The 24,250-nt window shown below is 36.2% G+C and overlaps 1 protein-coding gene across 1 annotated transcript in view; it reads right to left on the reverse strand.

Moving 5' to 3' along the window:
• LOC132158755 (neural-cadherin-like) overlaps positions 1 to 20,737 on the reverse strand; it is a 110,180-nt gene extending 89,443 nt beyond the window's left edge. The window contains exon 1 of the mRNA XM_059568303.1: positions 19,850 to 20,737. Coding sequence (XP_059424286.1) covers positions 19,850 to 20,543 — 694 coding nt within the window. The 5' untranslated portion in view covers positions 20,544 to 20,737. The remainder of the gene's footprint in view (positions 1 to 19,849) is intronic.
• Positions 20,738 to 24,250: the final 3,513 nt, after the last annotated feature.

Consider the following 24,250-nt stretch of genomic DNA (forward strand, 5'->3'; position numbering starts at 1 on the left):
TGTGAGCCCTTAGAGGCCAGGTAGTATCTGCAGATTCTCTGTCTCTCTCTCTTTCTGTCTCTGTCAAGACTCTCCAAGCAGAAACACACCAGGCAGAAAACATCAAAGGAGTCCCTCACACTCGCTAGGAGCACAACTTCAAAGCTTGGACTTGTTACTCACTGCAAATATGTGTGTTCAGCTAAAGCTCGCCCAAGATAACAGCCCCAAATACACTGTGGCAATTTCATACAGGATTCAAGCACCACTGCAACCTGAGAATTGACTTCAGTGGCGTAATTAAAAGTGAGTGTTTGGGACAGGGGAGGAAATTGTTTCACATGTATAGTCTCTTGAGTTGCATTCTCATTGAAATGCACCTGGAGAAATTTGAGTGGAGAGTTACTACTGAATGCTTCTGGAGAACTTTTTTTCTTGCAAATACACCCATTATTAACATCCACAAACTAGATGGCGAAGAAAACAAAAATAACGAAGTTATTCAATAATTTATTTGTCAACGGTCTGCATATCACCGTGCTGCGTATGCTCTTCTGTGTCCTCCACACCACAAGGATGCACTGTTTTATTTCAAATCAAAGCTAAATACACATAGAAACAGCACATCCTTGTGGTGCGGATGACACAGAAGAGCATACGCAGCATGGTGATATGGAGAGACACAGAGGACACCATTGAAAAAGGAATTATTGAATAAAGTCATTATTATTGTTTTCTTCACTTATAAAAAGTGTTCCTGTCGCTTCATATAACCCAGATTACACGTCTGATGGAGTATTCTGACGATGACTTTCCATACCTTTAATGGACCTTGACACTGTTATTTACTTGGCAGTCTATGGGACAGTCTCAAGCCTCCAGGTTTCCATCCAAAATATCTTAAATTGTGTTCCGAAGATGAACAGAGCTTTTATGGGTTTGGACGAAATTAATGAAATTAATGAGTGATTAATGAAAAAAATAATTCATTTTGGGGTGGAGTAACCCTTTGAGATTTGTGTCGAAATACATGTTAAAATCAACATGGAAAACCTTCCATGGCATATCTTTCTATGTTAAACAGAATAGACTGACTGACTGACAGACAGACAGACAGATAAAATGATAGGGTGGATCTTGATTCTATCCACTGGGAATTAATTAGATTGTGAAAAGTACTTAAATGGAGCTGAAAAAGGAAGCTCGTACAAACAAAGACTACTGTACAAAGAGATTGTTTACAATAACATGCACTGATGAATCATTAACAACATGACCATGAATATGTATCTAACAAAATACTTTAAGGTCAGTTTTGATTTCATGTTGGCTTAGGTGTAAAAGCTGCCAAAAGACACAAAGAAAGGATGTTTTGAGAAGGAATACACTGAAATCAGTGCCATTCATCAGGCCTCTGTATGCCGCCTTTTCTCTTTTTCATGTCTTGGTAACACAGCAGTGTGAAAAGGTATTTGGGGCTGAAAATAAGCATAGCAGATATTTCTGACTCCAGCACGCCAGCACCTCTTTGTTCCCTTTCTCTCCCTCATCCCAGACAAAAAAACAACAACACAGACGTGCGACGCACTGCACAATTTACACATCCACATCAGTGCACACAACAGGGGCAAACACAGGCACACTGCTTAAACAGGGCAGCACTTTTAACCCCTCAGGGTGTGTGTGTGTGTGTGTGTGTGTGTGTGTGTGTGTGTGTGTGTGTGTTTGTGGGGTAGAAGACACACATGATTACACAGATGTTCATCACATCACATACAAACGTTACATTACATTTAGAGCAAGTGTGTGTGTATGTGTTTTTGTGTGTGTGTGTGTGTGTGTGTGTTTTAAATGGGGGAAGGTTTCTTAAGCAGAGAGTTAACACCTTGCATTGCTGGGTTTACAGTCTACCACCTCATTACAAAAACAATCGCAGTCTCGACGCTCCACACTCCACAACGACATACTGTGAAATTTTTAGCTCTTTCCTCACCTTCTTAAAATACTCAGAAAATGTCATTTTCAAACCATCCACACCTTTTAATGGAAGCTGACGTGCTACACCCTAGAGAACAGAGATGAAACATCCAAAAACTCTCACATTCTCAGCTTCAGAAGATCCTTTTTTTTTTACTTTTTCTGTAACACTTTAGAATACTGTTTCTTACTTACTACATAACTAATAAGGAATTATTGAAGAACTAACAGGTGATTATTCATTAACACTTAACTCACTTCTGTTAACTACTAAGGAAGATGTGTTAATTAATCAGTATGTAATATAATTTTATGATTATCTTAAGTAACAGTTAGCTAATCAATAACTAATGTATTCTGTCATACCTCCTTAAGAAATACTATTAATTATCTACTAGTTAGGGTTCAAGAAAAATAACTATGAAGTAACTACTAATGAACAGTTTTACACAATTACATTGAATTGTGACCCTTTCATATAAAAGTTATTAGCAATATTAGTAGTAGTATGAAAATGCAATATTAATAAATGCAGTACATTTTCTATAGGTTTTGCCTATGTAGTAAATTGTTTTGTGAGTGTGTTTTGTAAGAAATCAGCTTCCAACAGGAACCCCACCACGACTCCAGTGCCTTGCGATAACTTACTTTAGTTTTTATATTTTATATACAGTACTGTATGTGTGCCTCCTCAGCATATACCACATTACCATTAATTCAATTTCTGTATGTAAGGCAAAGCCTGAGGAAAAGTGAAAATACAGGTATCCAATTTGTAATTAATATAGAATTATCAAATAATTATGCAGGACTTATTTTGAACCTGAAACATTAGGCCTATTCTAAAGTGAAAATATTGGGAACCCATTAGTAATTAATAAAAAATTATCAGATAATTCCTGAAGAATTACTTAGAATCTGAAACAGTATTCTAAAGTGAAAACATAGGGAACCCATTAGTAATTAATAAAGAATTATCAAATAATTCCTGAAGAATTACTTAGAATCTGAAACAGTATTCTAAAGTGAAAACATAGGGAACCCATTAGTAATTAATAATTAATTATCAAATAATTCTGAAGGACTTATTTTGAACCTGAAACATTAGGCCTATTCTAAAGTGAAAATGTTGAGAACCCATTAGTAATTAATAAAGAATTATTCAGCTGCAACGTGATCTCATGAGAATACGTGTGTATTTTTATGTTAAATGTGGTTCTACCACAGGTACATTACTTACGTTTTCATGCACATAAAAACGTACAACCTTGACGTATTTATAGCAGTAAAACGTAAAAATACTTACATGTTAGCAGCTAACAAAACTTAAATAATCTAACTTAAAGTGTGAATGTATATTAATTCCCATTTATTAATATTAAAATCATGGCCTTAATGATTTAAATCTGTTGTATTTGTCATATCAATACATGTTTTTAGTGAATTTATTGAAAGCAGTTTACTCGTCTACTTAATAGGAAATAACATTTCTGTGCATGCTGCAAACTCGTTTCGGGGATTACATAATGTTAAACGAGACTACACTTTGAAACCTTAAAATGAATACAATTTATGTAATTGTTTAACCATTTTGTAATATTTTGCTGTGCGATTTTCTCCTATCCAATGACTGGCATTACAACCATAGATACACAAAAGCACAGCATAAAATTACAAATCACATCCATTTTATTTGCTTGCTGTATTCCATATCTTTAGAATCCAGATGTTTGCAAGGAACATATCCAAATTCAGCCCTTTATCAATCGATCTTCATCTTCATTCTCAGCAACAGCGACCGTCATAGTCAAAGCCTGCGCTCGTTATGATATGATTATGATTCGAATTTGAAAATAGCGCCAGTGCGCCACCCTCGAGAAACGTTACGACATGGTTTACGGCACTGATATCGAACTCTCATTGGTTCTCACCTTATTCGTCACAGATTGCGACATGCCGTGTTTCAGTTGGTAGACATTTGAAATCAGTACTGCACCAGTGCGCCTTCACGGAGAGAAGATTCATAATTTCACGGATTAATAAATAAAATTCGGCTCTGTACCTTATAGAAACTATTACCTCCAGAGAGGACTGCGACTGGAACTCATTATCATTTGAACTACTTTTGGTACCACTTTTGATATTTTCGCAAAGAATAAATGATTAATGTTACGTTTGTTTGACTGTTATTTGTTTATTTATAACAGTAACGTTATGTAGTTTTAAGAAATGGTTATGGGTAGGTTTAGGGGTAGGTGTAGGATTAACATTAGTGGCTCAAAATAACGTTTTAATGTTATATTTTTACTAAAATTGTGTTTTATTATGTTTTATTCTTTTAACATTCTGTATAAAAGGGGTAGGTTTAGGTTCGGGTGGGGTTTAGGGATCTTACATTTATCAAAAAAAATTATAAAAAGGGGAAAAAAAAATAAAATAAATAATAATAATCCGATACGCATTGAAAAGCAGCTTCATGAGCTTCTATGGATAACTGACTGGTCAGAGAAAACGTTCTATCTGTACATATTTGAGGTTGTTTTTACGTAAATTTATTTACGTATCGAACCTGTAATTACGTCCAGATAATACGTAAACGACACTGTAAATACGTAAAGGCACATACGTATTGGACAGTTTTAATTTACGTCTAAATATGTACGTTTTGATTGTGAGATCAGGCTGAATTATTAGATAATTCCTCAAGAATTACTTAGAATCAGAAACAGTATTCTAAAGTGAAAACATAGGGAACCCATTAGTAATTAATAAAGAATTATCGGTAACACTTTAGTATAGGGTCCAATTCTCACTAATAACTAGTTGCTTATTAGCATGTCTGTTATTAACATATTGGCTGTTTATTTGTGCTTATAAAGTACATATAATGCATTACATCCATAATCCTATCCAATACCCTAAACTTAACAACTACCTTATAAACTATTAATAAGCAGCAAATAAGGAGTTCATTGAGGCAAAAGTCATAGTTAATGGTTAGTTAATAGTGAGAATTGGACCCTAAAATAAAGTGTGACCGAATTATCAAATAATTCCTGAAGAATTACTTAGAATCTGAAACAGTATTCTAAAGTGAAAACATAGGGAAGCCATTAGTAATTAATAAAGAATTATCAAATAATTCCTGAAGAATTACTTAGAATCTGAAACAGTATTCTAAAGTGAAAACATAGGGAACCCATTAGTAATTAATAAAGAATTGTCAGATAATTTTGCAGGACTTACAGAATTCTAAAGTGAACCTATTAGTAAATAATAATAAACTACATCATTTTGACTAAGAACAACCTATAAAAGTAATCATAAACTTTTTAAAATACTCTCATCTGTTTATTTCAGATGAGAACATTTCTTAATACAGCATATTTTATTCCATTTGAACATGTATACTGCCCACATTTGAACTAATTTAACAAACCTTTCATAATCAAAAGTTAAACATTTAGAAGCTAACAAAATCCATATTTCATTTCCATTATAGGCTAATAAGTGGGCTGTATCAAAGTTGCTACTGTAGTAGTACTTTGTACTTGTCCTTTTACTCAAGTAATTTTGAAAATGAATAGACCTACTTATAATTTTACTGGCGTATTATTTTATTGGGGTATCTGTACTTTTACTCAAGTACTTGATTTGTGGGACACAGCCTGATTATTATAGTGTTTTTTTTTTTTTTTGCGTATAACTGTTCATTAGTAGTTTCTTCATAGTTATTTTTCTTCAACACTAACTAGTAGATAATTAATAGTAGTTCTTCAGGAGATATGACAGAATATATTAGTTACTGATTAGCTAACTGTTACTTAACACAATCATAAAATTATATTACATACTGATTAGTTAACACATCTTTCTTAGTAGTTAACAGTAGTGAGTTAAGTGTTAATGAATAATCACCTGTTAGTTCTTCAATAATTCCTTATTAGTTATGTAGTAAGTAAGAAACAGTATTCTAAAGTGTTACCACTTTTTCTCTCATCACAGGTAGTAAATAGATGACTGGAGTCTTGTCCAGCATTGCTATAGAGGTTGCCATGGGGCTCTGAGTTTTCTTAATGTACTATAGGTGGTTGTTAGGGTCTTCTGGGTGGTTGGTAGTTCAAAAGTGATGAATGCAATCTAATGTAGATCGTTTTTACAATTTATAACATAAAAACTCTTTTGATGTGAACATGCAGAGTTAAAATCTTTCATTTTCCATAAAAGATGAAAACTTAAATTAAACATTTAGTGTAATATTAAAAACATTAATAGACATTACTATGCATGCCTTCCCATCATGCACTTATAAATGATATAATAATCTACATGATTTAAATATTCATTAACATCTTGAATAATTTATAATTGTTTATGAGAGTAATGTAAGATCATTCAGCAATGAGCACATGTTAAAGAAAGTGTGAAATTAAGTTGAACAGCATTTGTGATCTCTGTGTCATCTTGGTTTGTTACTATCACATTCTATGTCATTATGGGATTCTCAAGGATTCTCCTTTGAGTAGTGCATCATTGGGCTCTTTTTGCAGTATGGACAGTATTATCTGTTGACTTAGAGGAGTGCATTAAATCCAAGATTTAGGGAAGTAGGTCTCTGTATCCCATGGTGGGCAAAGAATGCAGAATGTGGAAAAACTGGTTGGATGCTCTCCACATGTCCACTGTCTATTTGCAGACCACTTGTCACTGACCTCTGGGTCAGAGCGTCTGGGGGGAAGGGGACAGTGGGTGTCAGAGATGCAACGGGTCACCCTTCCTGCAGGGGAAATTTGAAACACATGTCTCTTTAGGAGCTGTGGGTTAATTTCTTTATCTGTAGGTCTTTTAGTAGTAAAAATTTTTTTTTAGGCACAGAAAGAGACAGTAGTGGCACAAAAAAACAACTTTTTTTATATGTTGTGCATAGTTTATGGTTGTACACTGGCTTCGATTATATTTCATAGGTATCTTACTCTTAATGATTTATTTCACTACCCCGTACCTTTCCTCTCATCGACTAACTCCACAAGATGACATAGTTGTATTTTACTGCCAAAAGAATCCGACAGTAGCAAACCAAGTCAAACAGAGATCACAGATGCTGTTCAACTTAAAGCGTTAGTTCACCCAAAAATGAAAATTATGTCATTAATAACTCATCCTCATGTCATTCCAAACCAGTAAGACCTCCATTTATCTTCGGAACAGAGTTTAAGATATTTTAGATTTAGTCCGAGAGCTCTCAGTCCCTCCATTGAAACTGTGTGTACAATATACTGTCCATGTCCAGAAAGGTAAGAAAAACATCATCATAGTAGTCCATGTGACATCAGAGGGTCAGTTAGAATATTTTGAAGCATGGAAAATACATTTTGGTCTAAAAATAGCAAAAACTACAACTTTATTCAGCATTGTCTTCTCTTCCGTGTCTGTTGTGACAGAGTTCAAAACAAAGCAGTTTGTCATATCCTGTTCGCGAACGAATCATTCGATGTAACCGGATCTTTTTGAACCAGTTCACCAAATCGAACTCAATCTTTTTAAACGGTTTGCATATCCAATACGCATTAATCCACAAATGACTTAAGCTGTTAACTTTTTTAATGTGGCTGACACTCCCTCTGAGTTCAAACAAACCAATATCCCAGAGTAATTCATGTACTCAAAAAGTACACTGACTGAACTGCTGTGAAGAGAGAACTGAAGATGAACACCGAGCCGAGCCAGATAATGACTCGTTCACGAGTCAAGAACCGGTTGCATCGGTTTTCGCATCACCAGTAGTTATTTCGGACAGTTCGATTCAATAAACCGGTTGAAGAATACGGTTCACCGGTTCTTTTGCGCTCGACGTAATGGCGTCATTGGTGATGATTGCCCTTCATTCAAGCCTTCGGTTTACCCACGCTCATAACATTAGCACAGAATCAGTTCAGAATCAATCACTAAAAGAATCAGTTCAGTTCAGATGCTCTGTGTGTCGGTCTGTTTCACGCTGAATCACACATGTGCAGTATCATCAGTTCATCGGTTCTCGAATTGGACACGTCTGACAGAAACGGTTCTTGACTCATGAACGAGTCATTATCTGGCTCGGCTCGGTGTTCATCTTCAGTTCTCTCTTCACAGCAGTTCAGTCAGTGTACTGTTTGACGCCAAACCCCTGATGACGACTTCGACACTTCTGAAGTGTTTCCACTTTTGTGTCCCATATGCATCAGACGTTTAGCCAACAGTCCATGGGCGTGATGTCTGAGGCTGAGACTAGGCTTTACTAGACATGCCGAAAAAAAGTTAACTGCTTTTTTTAATTATTATTATTATTATTAAAAACTTACTTCTTTTCAAATAATAAAATGTGAGGTGAGAAAGAAAGATTTCAACAAACTGAACAAATCAGTGAGAAGTGAAATGCCACAAGTTAAATATATCTCCTGTAGTAACTTTCCTCTCCCTCTCACTTCATCATGGCTAAGAACGAAAACCTGCTGGACCGGTCACACTGATAGAGGGTTTAGAGAAGCCGTGCTAAACAATTTAGCCTCTAGCCTGGGCAACACAAAAGTTAAACAGGTCACGGGGAACTCCTATGAAGCTCAAGTAAGGACAGAACCTTCCCTGATACTCTAAGCATGGGAGAAAGGCGGTTAAAACTTCACACAGTCTGCTCATTAAGAGGACCTTCTGTTTAACTGAGTTTCCTCTGCCTGTTCATAAATCAACAAACACTCCACAAGCTGCAGCTGAAGCCTTAATACCCTGTGTGGTGAACAGGCATCTTAAATAGCCTATAAGACTCACACAAAACAGACCCCTGCAGTCACCTCCATTAATCTCTGAAATCGCATCTGCTCAGTGAAAAATATGTGCATACATGTTTCCAACGACGGGGTGTTGGTGCCCAACCTGGAACCAAGTCAAGTTTTCAAAGCAACAAATCAGTCTAGCAAGACTAATGCAATTTTATTTCCTATCACTTCTGACCGCTGCACTATAAGCAGGTTGTGGTATCATAAAAATTGTAATGAATTACTCTGGATGTTAAATATGTTTTCAAAACTTATGAAAGAACCAGTCCCATTTTATAAGGAAAAGTGCCATAGGATCTTTTGACATAAAGCCACTTAAATTGAGACTGAATGCTACTGGTCTTCAGTGCTTTGTTTTAAGCAGTAAGCTGGAATGTGTTGTTTCAGATCATAAATAGTACATGATATCAAACCTTTAAATCCATCTGCTAAGGTGCTGGACTGTAAAATGATGTAACAATAGCATCAAATAGAGAAATTAGGCAGCCAAAACTAGCAAGACATATATGACATAGTTAGGAACAGCCTATGGGTACGTTTTTGTTGCACGATATTTGCCCGTGGATGCGGAAATGCCTTGTGGACATGTTGCCCTCATTTCTGTAGAAGCGTTCGGTTCTGTCTGTCGTTTGGACTCGGCTTTGAATCCGACATGGCTTAGGGCAACACAATGCAGCTTTCATGTTTCCAATCACATCCTGGTTATGCAATCTGGCTCCATGGGACGTGCCGGAGAACGGGTGCACCTGGTTAGCACCCGGCTGGTTAGGGCAGCTCTTCCTGTCTGTGCTGGGCAGATTTCATGAGCTGATGGAAGCGGGATGCTGTTGTTAGCACTCCATTATGGAGAGATGATTGGTGAAACATCTGTTTCGTAAGGGAAAAAAAAGACTTCTTCCAAAGTGGCTTTAAAGTTTTAAGCTGTGTGGTTTGGTAAGACAGCATAAAATCACACAACCCCTCTTAAGAAGTAAAATATGATCAGCCAAATCAAATCAAGAATCAGGCTTGATGGGCATGTGAAGAGAGAACAAAGGAACAAAGTCAGACACTGTCCCCAGACAGTGAAAAGAACTAAACCCCAACTTGACCCCATACATGACCAGGACCTACAGTTGCACACATCAAATCTAACTAAACATTTTAGATCTGAATATCTCTTATTTTCCAGTTCAAGACCTGTTTCAAAGTAAAATGCCATTTTTCCCCAACATAAAGTGTGGCGAAAAAGAGTAAGGTAGTCTTCCAAAGCTTTAAAGTGAGAAACTCCACTTCTGTACACTACAGTATATCCTTATTGACAGGTAAACTAAACACAATGATCAATGTCATTACTGATATCATTGTCTGTGAGGCAAGCATCACTGTTGCTCATACCTAGAGTTATGCTTATGAACAAACTCCTCACCAAAAGTATAAAACCCTCAGATCATAACTTTCTATTGTTATTTGTGTGCTTTTGTGTGATTGGTCTTGCAGTTTTGCACTTATGCAATATGACTAGCAAAGAATATTCTAATATATATACAGTATTATCAAGGGGAGGGGGGTCTAGTTTTCATTAACTTTTCTTGCCTTTTCACTTTCATTGTCACTGAGAACCATTTGTAATAAAAAAAAAAAATGAGCATATTCAGTGTTTTCACTGAAATGTCAGTCTTGGAATAAAATGCTTTGCTTTCTAAAATCGCTCATTTGGTTGCTACTTTTGATATACGTTTCCTGTTAAGATATTAAACCAGTTTATTTATCTTCTTCTCAGTTTCCTATAATGATATTTGTGTGCCAAAAACACAAACCGAATGAATCCCAGGAACACAGCTCACTGAGTGCAATCAATAGGTCGCCCCTTAAATCCTATGTGGGCATTTATTTTCCCCCACAAAGTCATTTTTTACTCTGATTCATGTAGTCAACTTAATATCCATTTCACAAACCTGTCCCTTGAAATTGAATAAATGATGCCTTTTGAGAGTCACACCTCACGAAGTGAGCAACAGTTCTATAAAACTATACTCATGGGGCCGAGCGTCATTGCTGAAGGGTATGTGTTTATTTCGCAAGACTAGTTTACCCACAGGCATCTCAGAGACGGCCTCCAATTAAACGTGAAATCTTAAATTAACTGTGTTTGTTTGTTGATTTTCTGCTCTGTACAAACCTAAGAAATCTTTTCGTATTTGCTTAATTGATTTCTGCAGCTTTTAAATCTTTAAACGAGTCCCTCTTTCTGTCAGTTTATTTTTGCTCTTTGAAGTTGGCATTTCAAAAGAGGGAGCTGCAAAGCAATATGCAAATGACAATCTAGGACTACGCCGTTGCCCCGATTGAATTCGACAGTAACACTGGAGAGATTTTCGACTGCATGCTTACATAATATTGATTTCCCATCACAGTTTATTGGCTCATGGACCTTCCAACACATGTTGATGTGTTTTCCTCATTAAAATGATCTGTCTCCTCTGACAACCGGAGCAGAACATATACAGCTTCATGCTTCCACTAGCTCCAAGAACACAGGCAAGAAACAGCTGGTGTCGGACGCCTGGAGACTACAGGACATGCAAGTGTGTGGCACAGGTGTTCCTCCAGTTGTGGGCTAAAAGCCTTGCAGGCCCAGGTGTTCATTCACAACATGCTGCATATTTGGGTCATAGTACTGGGACAGGGAGAAAGAGAGGAATACAGATCAGGATAATTCTTTGCCACCAGGTCTCAAGACCAAATGCAAGCCAAGCTTGAACATATTTAATGATCTAATTAGGTCTCCATGTACTTAAAGGCACAGTTCACCAAAAATTGGACATTATGTCATCATTTATCCATTTATCCTTTCTCCAAACCAACCACGAGTCCTTTGTAGGGTCACGGGTGTCATTATTTACTCTCCCTAATTTAGGTCCAAATCTCTATAAGGGGAACATTTTAATAGCTTAAATGTGAAAATGATGACACCTTTAACAATGTATGCAATGGGACTTTTTCCTTTAGCTTGTGTTCTAGAGGTGACATCAGATAGTTGCCAAGATTCAGCAGACGCAGGCAAACCATAGAAAGAATAGAGGGAGAGGGAGAGAGAGAGAGAGAGAGAGAGAGAGACAGATGCTCGCCACAAACAGAGTTCACATAATTACTGTGTGTCAGGGCTTTGGAGAGCTCTCATTTCCACCGTACAAAGAAAGAGAATACAGGAAGAAAACATGCTGATCCCACAAACTGTATCGAAATGCTTGGCACACAAACTGGTCGGTGGATAAAATTTTCATGTTAATGGCTCTAACTGTCAAATGACTTTAACAAAGTATCTGCACTACTTTTAAATCAACTTCTTGCCATGGAATAACGAAGATTGTTTTTTCTAGACAGAGTGCAGGACTCAATGAGTCACCAACATTTTTCTCAGCTGAAACCCTCCCCCGACTTAAATTGTTAACTTGAAATATCCCCAATAAGTGTCATCATACCTTCATATCATTATTGCAAATTACTTAAGCTAATTTAATCATTTAAATGATTTAAGAACTTAAGAATATAATAACTGTAATCATTTTATGCGATAATGCTCTATTTTAAAAACATTATTTTTTATTTATTTACTTTGGAATTTTATCAGTTAGTTTTTTTTTTTTTATTATATTATTTTATATTACAAATCTCACAAACCACTAGTTGAAAGACCCTGGTCTAGACAAAGGTGGCAAAAAGCAAGCTGCACTCTTCTCAGGTGGACAATCACAGTGGCAAACATCCCGCCTTATATTTCCAAGGGCTATTACACAATGATAAGCACTGTGCAATTCTTTCCAGTGGCTGCACTTTCAATACAAAAGGGAACAGTTCGTCCTCATTGATCTCTTAATGGAAGCGTGTTCAGCTAGATTGAAAGACGAATCAAAACCACTCATTGGCAGAATGGGATTTTTTTATCCCTTAAGTTTTTTCCCCCAGCTTACTGATATCAGTTCAATCAGCCGAAACTCTGATCATCAACTTTGATAAATAAATTTTTGACTGAAATCCCACAGTGGAAGGTTTAAATTGAATACACTTCAAGAGCAATTTCGTTTGCCGTGAAAGTGAGGGATTTCCAAAAGGGAGGGAGGAAAGAGGTGTGACAGCATTCTTCTCCAGGAATTAAAATAAATCCAAGCCAGCGTGACCAATTTAACAATTAAGATCAAAAACCGAGGCTGAAATGGGAGCCCTGTGTGGCTGAGGCTTGGTGCAGTTTACCATGGGGCGAGAGGACGGGGGGGTTCTGATGACCTTGCCCTAATTCATCGTTAAAAAACACCATGGCTCTGGGCCACTCTACATATCCTGTCAATAAACTATTATAGCACAATGGACAGGCGGCCTGCCATGCTGGCACAAAGTACAATTAACTCTGAGGACAGGGTACGGACAGAGAGATCAAAACAGGAACAAACAACTGAGAAAATGAGCAATACACTATACTAGGGAGAGACAGAAAAAGTAGTAGTTTGAAAGAATATCCATCATCTAGGATACCAAATCTAGATATTTACCATGCATTTACTAAATGTATAATTAATTCATAAATTATTATAAAAAAAAGTTTAGTTTATTTTTTATTCATTTACTTATTTCCTGTTACTATGATGTAAACAGACTTGTAGCATAAAATATTCTTCTGTCCTCCAGTAGCAGATTTGACAAAAACCGACAGATTTGACTTTACTAACGTTGATCTTACATGCCAAAAACCACATAAACAGCAATGAGTACTCAAAAGTACTCAAGGTACACACAAATTCTTTTTTCTCACCAGCCTTGTCCGGCCTTCAGTAACAATGATTCAAACTGACCCAGACAGCTCTCCAGGGCTTCATTTACAACCAAAAAAGATCTTTCTGTAAAGCTTTGGCTTCCTCACAATAGATTATCCTGCAGCGGTCTCTGAACTTCTCTGAATGCGTACACACACACTCACTCACAACAGCATGAATTTAAGGGCACAATTAAAATCACTTTGACTTAAACAGCCCCCCATCACCCCACGCACAACGTGTGATCTTCAGAATAACTCAGCGCAGGGTGAAATCTCCTGTGCACATTGCTATAATAGTCCTTCTCTAGAGCAGGGGATCATGGTCAGGTCCTTAGGCTAACCACAGCAGATGGGGAAAGGACTAATTGTACAAAGCAAACGAACGGGTGAGAAACGGGTGGTCTGGGATGCCTCTGAGCACTTGAATTCCTTCTGCTGGTTGAATGTGTCACTGAAGGGCACGGGGACAAGAAGGTTCCAGAAAACAACTTTCTTCAGAATTACAATCTAAAGACAGGGGATTGCTGAAATATTTAAAGAGTTATATTTAGTTAAAAGGTGTTTGGCAGGGGATTAGAGTAGGTCATTTTTCTCTTGTAGATTTATTGTCAGTGCATAAGCAATGAAGAGGTAATTAATGGACAACTACAAATAAACAAACCTCCTCAAACTGACAGCATGCCTAAGTGAGCATCTCTTCAGATGACTAATGAGTGACATCTCTAATCACCTGCCCAGGGCAGCCATCAAAACCCTCTGCAACGTTCCTATTTCTCATTCTACAGTAAATCTCACATATAATAACAACACCCTATCATTTATTTGTTCCAATATGGTGTCATGGGCTTAGGGCTAAGGTTAAGTGCTTTGCAATGGTGATGGTTTGTGGCTTCTTGTAAGGACAGAGGTAACAATCCGCCAGTTATCAGCCATCTCTTGTTTACACTACGCTTCAAGGTTTACATTAGAGTGTATACTTGATGCATTAATAATGAATTTATCTTATGTGTGGTCACATGTCCATATATATGTGGGAACAGTAAGACCCCCCCCCTCCTTTTTTTTTTTTTGAAAGGAATGAAAACTTTTATTTAGTAATCTTATTAAATTACATTCAGCACTGATAATAAGAAATATTTCTAGAGCATCAAATTAGCAAGGATCATGAAACACTGAGTACTGGAGTAATGATGAATATTTAGTTTTGCCATCACAGCAATAATAGACATATATTTACATAAAGTATGTATTTTTCCACTTTAGGTGTCAGCTAACTTAACAGGAGTAGACAGGCCTCTTTTCTGACCTGGGTGTGCACAGAGCTCAAGCTTGGCTGGTGTGTGATAAAATAGGCAATCCTTAGAACAAATCAAGTGCATGTGGGAGACAAAAGGGCAAACTGTCCCTAATCACAACTAAAGTACACTCAACCTTTCTGAGCCCGAAGGGAGAAGAAGGACGATTGGAATATAATGGGTCTTGAGCCAAAAGGAAGCCACTAAACTCCACTATCTCTGAGCTGTAAATATCACAGTGAAGCACACAAGGTCACCAATCTATGCCCTTGCACTTTGCTGCCCCCTTTTTGATTCGCTTTTATTGACATGAATGAGGTGACTGAGGGTTACAATGTCCAATGGAAGCCGGATGGAAACTCCATGGTTAATGGTTGAGGTTCATTTATAATTCACAGCCATTATTAACCAGCATTTACAATGACAGGGATTTGTCAGACATTTGTCGGACAGTGAACAGACATCATACATTTTCAATAAGAGTTGATAACTTGTGGTGACATAAAAGACACAAATGAGCGTCTACCAGTGGAAAAGCAAACATTAACCCTAGTTTGCAGTAGTTTGCTTGCAATAAAATATATTTAATACAACAAAAGATGCTCTTTCTGTCTTGGAAAAAGTGTATCTAAACTACAATCACAATTGTCCATATTTTTTTTTAATGCTAGAAAACCACACTGAACACAATGTCAGATGGGTAAATGCATCTCAAGTGATCCAATGGAGAAAGCTTGAACATTTAAATTTTTCCAAATTAAGTAAACTTGTATTATTAACTTACCCTATACGTGAAACTTATCTTGATCATTACATTTGGACTTAAATTCTAAGTCTAAAGAACAAGAATATGCAAAATATTCATGTACATGCACTTTGAAATGCACTCAAGAGATCAATTTGTTTCAAGGAACTAGGACTATCCTGCGCTGATATTCTGAGGTTTTTGTAAATTTCCATAGCACCAAAATAAAAAAATCTAAATATAAAAGTTATCTAAATAAATACATGCATTTCAAAATGTACATCTGCAGTAACATCAACTGACTTCCGACTGTTACTTGTCATCTTTTTTGAATGCATTGTACATCCAATCATTCACCCTTGCTTCCTCTTTTGACCCACTAGACAATCTTTTCAAACAGACTACACAGTGTTGAATGACAGATAAAGTTCTTTATAAGGATATTTTAAACTTTCATGGGTGTATGGATTCTTTAAGGGTGGAAAAGAAGAGAATGCGTACAACATGCGAGCCATTATCAGTGTTTACCAAGCCAATGAAGGCACCACAGGGATGGTCTTTATGAGGATTAGAAAGCTGCCCCGCGGTCCCTGACTGTGTGCGCTGCATAGTAATGCTAATGCTAATATTGCAGGACAAACTGTTAAGCCTCTCTGCTCTATGAGTGGCTTCTTGATGAAATGGCAAGTGACATTGGGGTGAGTCAACCATACTGGTGTCTTTCATTCAGTACTGCTGTAATACAAATGTGACAGGCCAATAAAATAGCAGATATGCTGATGGCAAATGCTAGAGCATAGAGCTAGCAGTGCCAAAGTCATAGGTTTGATTCCCAGGAAGTTGGATAGATCAATACATTGTTTAATGCATACATAAATATATATATATATATACTTAAGATCACCTTTTGATATATATATATATATATATATATATATATATATCAAAAGGTGATCTTAAGTATCTAAATGAAATATCAGGGTGAACAGAATAACAATATACTGATATTGTATGAGCTCAGCCCTAATTTTTATGTGCATGATAATATCTTGTTTTTGCTGGCAACGAGAACAAATAAACTGCTAATTCTGATTAGATCCCAATTGCAGCAAAAGGAAAATCTCAAATAAAATATGTCTGGCATAAAACAGATCTAAATCTATCCAACTGTGCAGTTGTTACCTGGAGAAGCAACATTACGAGTCAGATATCAAAGACTACGGGGACTATGTCTGAGTATGTCTGTGAGTATCTTCACTCTGTTAACACAGATGGGACTTTCTCATCTAAACTTCACACATAAACGGGACAAAACAAACAGCGCAGTTCCAAAAGCACTCAACAGACTGTGTTAGCATGAGGCTTCACAATGGATTCAAAAATAATTGTCTCCCAGAAGACCCTGCATTGGCTTGACTTCACCATACAAGCAGTTGGAGAGAGAAAGTCCTTCAAACTGCCTCAGAAAATGAGATACAAAGCTCTTCTGCTGCCAACAGGACTCTGTTCCCATTGTGCTGAATTCTCACAGAAATGTGGAGAGGACACTCCACTGTTGTAGCGTTTTAAAGAGAAAGCTGTGCTGGAATGACAGAAAGGATAAAACACAATGAGTTCAGGTCTTTGTAGACCAGACTAGGATAGAAAATGCAGACCAGACAGTAGCCTGTATGTATGGTGAAATGACAGAAATGGACAGCAGCCAAAGAAACATGCAATGCAACTAACTACAAATCGTTTTTTAATCAAGTACAAAATCAATCACATCAAACCTACACAAACAGTTAAATCAGCCTGAAACACTGTGAAATCACAATCAACAACAACAACGTGACCACACAATTAAACTTTTTAAATGTTTTCATTAGAAAGAAGTTACGAGCATGATAGAACTCAGCACTGGACAAAAAAAATGGTGACCGGTGAGTATGTGGATTCCAACCTGAACACCTCTGATTGGCCATTGCATTTTTGAAATCAACAAACATGTATGTGATTGGCTAAATTATTCACCTCTGTGAAAATGCATTGTAAAATCATTTGACGCTTTCCAAAAAAGATACACTGGATTGTTTGCCAAATCTATTTCGTTATGCTATTATTACGAAGAATACATAGGTTATGGGCAGCTTTTCCATCTAAAAGTAAGCAGAAGCAACAGCAGGCAGTTGTGTGGGTTAGACTGTAATACACACTAAACTCAAGTCCGACCGTCCCCCTCGGTCCTAAGTGGGGGGCACAGGGATGTCCGTGGGGGGGGGTGTATATATATATATAAGAATTAAGAATTTAGCGTCTGCCGAACACATGTCTGGACTTTGGGTGGGCGGTATGGCCAAGCTCCTATATATATATATATATAGTGTTCAGCAGACGCTAAATTCTTAAGTGTAGGAGAAACCTCTTGTTTTTAAAAAGGCCACATCTGTTCTACTCACTGCTGGTGACAGAGCTTTCTAACAAGCTCTCATCCCAACTTAAATTATCCTGTAATTCTCCAATCAGTGGATGCAAGATCATTACAACAGAGAAGACATTCTTATATACTTATATACACAGAAATGCACATAATAACTCTTATTTCTCTTTTCAAGGCAACACGTTGCGCTATTATTTCAGAGGAGCAATTTCAGTAAACATGTCAAGAGGTATATTTATCCGATTGCTGAATTCACTCTGTCTAACAATCACTCAACAAGACGACCTCAATCAGAGTCACAAACAACCCCAATGGCATATTCAGGTGATGGATCGGGGACCTTTGCTTGCAAAAACAAACATTTATATCCCCCAACATCAACTACACATCCTGCCCCAGCGAAGGTATTTGAGACCATATGTGCTGTCTGGTGACTTCCAGGTGAATAAATATCACTAATTATCCCAAACAAACAGTTGAATAAAGGTTTGCTTTTAGAGCTCTGATTAGCGAAATCAGACCTCCATGACCTCAACCACTTAAGCTAAACTCACAGTCATAATTAGAAGACTTTCTCCATAACATTTATGTTTACTTGAACCCAATTACTTGATGATACCGAGTGAGCTCATTTGAGTTTAGTCAACATGTTCTAATGTATCTGTTTCACAATAATTTAAGTCGAGTTACCCAGCAAAGTGCATTAGTGTATTACAGTTAGAGATGTACCAATCACAGATTGTTCTTTTGCTCCAGTTTCACCATTTCTTTGATGATTTTAATAATTTTTAATGGGATCTGAACATACTTCTGAAGCTTGAGCTTGTCACTTAAACCTAGCCACTACTCTAATATTTGGATAATATTTGTTTACCTAATTATCAAACCGTGAGGACAAACATTTCACAAGTGAATCTAAACAAACTTGACAACCCAAACAAACTACCTCAATGAATTTATATGGTTCCTGTAGCTCAATTAGTAATGCATTGCACTATAATGCCAGTATCATGGTTTTGATTCCAAAGAAATGCATGAACCTATACAAAGTATAGGCCAATCTTACAATATAAATTGCTTCAGATAAAGGTGTCGGCCAAATGCATACATGTCATTAATATCAAAAGAAGACATAACATTGCATTAAACATCACATATGCTGCCTCTCGTGAATAAAGACACAAATTAAATAAAAATAAAAAACATTATGACGGTGGGTTTTTTTTTTTTTTTTGAGTGTGGTATTAAATTAAGTTGACATTTCCCCCCACATTAAACCTCAGATGCTGCTGCAGTTTAAAATGAACAGTACATGTCCCCAAATGAAATAAATTAAATTAAACTTTCACATATCGGAAAGGTGACTTCAGTAAAACTGTGAGGCGCAATGGAAATCAAAATAACTTTTGATGGAAATATTGAGGGTCTGTGAAGATACTCATTAATAGCGCTCAGTTTTTAAATAGTAACTGCAGATTAATATGCGAACTTAAAGGAATGGTTCACTTAAAATGATAATTTTGTCATCAATTGACATCATTTCATCTGCAGAACACTAACGGAGACGTTAGGGAGACTCAGTCACCGTTTACTTTCATTGTACGTAGAAATGTGCAATGAAAGTGAATGGTGACTGAGGTTGTTAGTCTCTATTCACGTCATTCTGTGTTATACAGCAGAGAGAAAGTCAGTACAGCTTTTGAGCAACATAATAGTGAGTGAATCACGGCATAATTTGCATTTTGGGGGGAACTAGGCTATCCCTTTAAACATACAAATGAACGCGTAAACTATGAATTCAAAAAAGGCTGTAGGCTAGCCTATATAAAATACCTCTCATGTTGTAGATTTTGACCATGACCTCGGCTGTTGACATCAAACGATACGCTAAGTACACGCGTCCGGAGTCTCTTTCCATCTGGACCGGTGAGTTTCCGTCCGAAACTACCTCGAACCATTTCTTATCGAACTTCTGGTCCGGTACCGTGAAGATCAAGTCTCCGACTTTCACATCTTCAGAAACGGTAACGGTGTAGGATACTTCTTCGGAAACGGTTCTCGGCTTCCTAACTCGGCTTTTAACATCGGTAACAATCTCTATCCTGTCAGTTGTTACGTTAAATTGTGGCGTATTGTTGTTTTTATCAAGTATCTCGATCTTAACTGACACTTCTTTTGATATCTTACTGCAGCGCGGCAAGCGCGCGCTCACTCTATAGCTCGATTTGGATTCCCTGTCAAAAGTTTTGGTTGTTTTTAAAACGAATCCTGCGTTGTCCAGATATTCAAGTGAAAAATCCGACGAGTCTTCTCCTGTCAAAACTGTTTTAAGTTCAGCCAAGTTTAATTCTTTGCATTTGTCTCCCAGAGGAAAAGGAAAGCCAGCGACAACAGTTCCAGGAGGTGCGCCTTCCTCAATTTGTCCATAAAAAACAGCCGAATGCACATTAGAAATGGCAAGAAAAAGAATAAAAAAACATGCGGTGGGAAATATGAAAAAAGTCGGATTCCGTAAATGCGCCGTCATTATTCCATCAATTCTGTCTGTCCTTAAAATCTAACTTTTATCCCTCATGCATCAATTAAATGCTACAAATGTAGACCAAACCAACATTAAATAAGATAAATGAACTATTTGCACGCTATCTGCACTTTAGGTTTTCAATGCAAGATGTCAGTGTTTTGTGTGTAGCTCCTCGACCGGCATGACTCAACCACAGGCTACTCTCACTCATTCCCGCATCCACCGATACACAGCATCTCCATGTGGTACCCGAGGCCCCGCCTTCAAAATGATAGCCAATCAAAGTGACGGAAAGGTTGGACTAGAGGCATAGACCCTCCTACTAAATTTAAATAAAAATGCAGCTTTCACTGGTCATCTAGTGAGTAGCGTGCGCATGGATGCAGTTTAAATTGTTAAAAGGTTTTTGAATAATTTCAGGCTGAGATTTTTACTTTTTGCCGTTTTTAAACGACACTGCCATTCATGTTAGTTTGGGGTGTGGAAGGTTTTTGAAAGAGACTTGAAATTTTATCCTGAAAAAGTAAGAATCCTGAAAAAAATGCAAATGCATTTAGATGCAAATTTCAGATGGCATTTAGAGGCTTTTGCATCTGATCTCTTCATATATATATATATATATATATATATATATATATATACAGTACAGACCAAAAGTTTGGAAACATTACTATTTTTAATGTTTTTGAAGGAAGTTTCTTCTGCTCATCAAGCCTGCATTTATTTGATCAAAAATACAGAAAAAACAGTAATATTGTAAAATATTATTTCAACTTAAAATAATAGTTTTGTATTTGAATATACTTAAAAAATAATTATAAAAAAAATTATTCCTGTGATGCAAAGCTGAATTTTCAGCATCATTACTCCAGCCTTCAGTGTCACATGTAACATCCAGTCTATCACATGATCATTTAGAAATCATTCTAATATTCTGATTTATTATGAGTGTTGGAAACAGTTCTCCTGTCTAATATATTTGATGAATAAAAGGTTAAAAAGAACTGCATTTATTCAAAATAAAAAAAAATTCTAATAATATATATTCTAATAATATATTTTCTTTACTATCACTTGTTATCAATTTAACACACCCTTGCTGAATAAAAATATTGATTTTATTTAAAAAAAAAGAAAGAAAAAAAATTACTGACCCCAAATTACTGACCAGTAGTGTATATTGTTATTACAAAATATTTATATTTTAAAAACATAGCTTCTATTTTTTTTTTTTTTTTTTTTTTTATTCATCAAAGTATCCTAAAAAAGTATCACATGTTCTGAAAAAATATTAAGCAGCAGAATTGTTTCCAACTTTGATAATGAATCATCATATTAGAATGATTTCTAAAGGATCATGTGATAATGATCCTAAAAATTCAGCTTTGCATCACAGAAATAAATGATAATTTAAATTATAATAAATTTAAAAACAATTATTTCAAATTGTAATAATATATCACAATATCAAATTTTTTTCTGTATTTCTGATCAAATAAATGCAGGCTTGATGAGCAGAAGAAACTTCTTTCAAAAACATTAAAAATAGTAATGTTTCCAAACTTTTGGTCTGTACTATATATATATAGAATATATAATTAAAATAATATAATAGAGAAAATCTTCCAAATTCCTCATTCACTCAAAGGTTGATGTGCAAAGCACAACCTTTGTCAAGTGCATGTAGGGAAACTCACTGCCCTACAAAAGGCAAAACATCGCAACTACACATTTTCTACAAGTGAATTATGATGAAATCACAGCTATTGCATAAACACAGCTACTCTGCTGTGTCTTAAGAACCAGTCTGACCAAGTCACAGACACTTATGCTTTTCGGTTTCAAATTAGGCCATTTTATGCTTTATGTAAATTATTTAAAAAGTTATATGAAATTATATGACTTATGAGACTAGTCTATGCAGTTTATGTAACTGGACACAGCAGTTCTTTTAGTTAATAATCTGTCCTGTGATAGACAACTTTAACTCAACTGTTCTCAGATCCAAAGATAATGGAGTGTGATATGACTTGAATCAAAAACTTTGAAGCCAGTTTTCTTTCTTCAGTTTTGGCATAGTTACTGCATTTTGCCTTTGTTAGGTGGCATATTGCCTCTGAAAGACAGGGGATCAAAATTTGGTTGGTTACCCTTAGCAACCTTGCTGGTAGAATCCATTACATCACACTTCACTCAGTGTCATCTGGCTGATGGATTCTGTTTGAGGCACAATGAACACACACAGACAGGTGTGATCAAAACAAACAGCCAGTGACATCAAACATCCTAGAACTGAGCTAGAGAATATTCCTTATGTTAATAAATGGAATCATTCTGTATTGCAAACAAAATGCTTTTTTTGGCACAAGGTCAGTTTGCAATTGCACACAGCTGATCATAATTATTTTCCTATTAAACCACATTTTATTTTTCCTTTTCACTCATTTTCAGTTTGATAATTAGCACCAGTTTGTAAGTGCTGGGTATTCCATGATGTCCCGTAATAGACATGCATAATGAGCACATACTGCATGCATTGTCCATATTGTCAAGGTAAGTAGATTAATAGGATGGGCCCGATTCCAGTCTCTTTCTTTTGTTATGTATGAATGTTTTTCAAATCGAAACGCTTTTCAAATGGAAATTAAATTAACTGATATGAGTGCTATTATGGACTCTGTAGTGGGGCATTCATTACAGAGTATTTTTTCCCTTAGCTCTGTGTGGATCTGCAAACGTACATTGGGCATCTGTAAATTTGTTGTCAATTTCAGAGTTTTAAAGTCATTTTCAGTTCATTGTTGCTGCAGAAATATAAAATTGTCAAGGCTTTTCTTTAAAAAAAAAAAAAACACATTTACGTATACAATTCTGTTGTTCCAAACCTATATGATTTTCTTTGTTTTGTTGAACACAAAAGGAGAAGCTCTGGAGAATGTTTGACTCTTATAGACTGAATCTTTTTGGGGAATCATGTATCGGGATACAATTGAAAACAAAGATTTATATAAAAATGTTCTCTGTCCAGACTAGCATTTTAAATCATTTTACAAAATGAAAACACTTAAATCACTTTGTTTCGAATGTGTAAAATGTCATAAACTATCAATGAGAGGATACTGAGAGACCTGTCATCGTAAAGTTTTTCTGCTATATTCTTCTAGCACAATCATTTTATTATCAAATATCCCACAAATATAAAAATAAACTGCATAGTTAGGGCTCTATTGTTAATTTGGTTAGAATCTAGTAACCTCAGGTGAAAAAGTGCACTTCCATAATGTGCTTGAAGTGCTCTATTTTCACACACTAATTTTGTACTTAATATACAAAAAATTAGCCTTAAGATAAACTTAAGATCATCAAGTGTACTCAACTATTTTGGGACACCATGAATATGAACTAAATGTGTTAAAAAAAAACACTATTTCTGTAGGCCTATTTAAAAATGTATTACACTTGTAGTACACTTGACTGTACGTGTATGGTTTTAATTGTACTACAAGTGGCAACTAAATACATTTTTTAAATACAGAGATAGTATGTTGAATTGGGAAATGTGTATTGGTAGCTAGTCCTACTTTTCTTATCCAAACAATGAAAGTGGGTTTGAAATGATACAGTGAAGAGTAAACAATGACCAAATTCTGACTTTTGGGTGAACTGGTAATGCATTTAATGTCTCTTGAGAGAAAATCTCGTATGATGGT

The sequence above is a fragment of the Carassius carassius genome, chromosome 15 (genome assembly GCF_963082965.1).
Source record: "Carassius carassius chromosome 15, fCarCar2.1, whole genome shotgun sequence".
In the NCBI taxonomy this organism is placed as follows: Eukaryota; Metazoa; Chordata; class Actinopteri; order Cypriniformes; family Cyprinidae; genus Carassius; species Carassius carassius.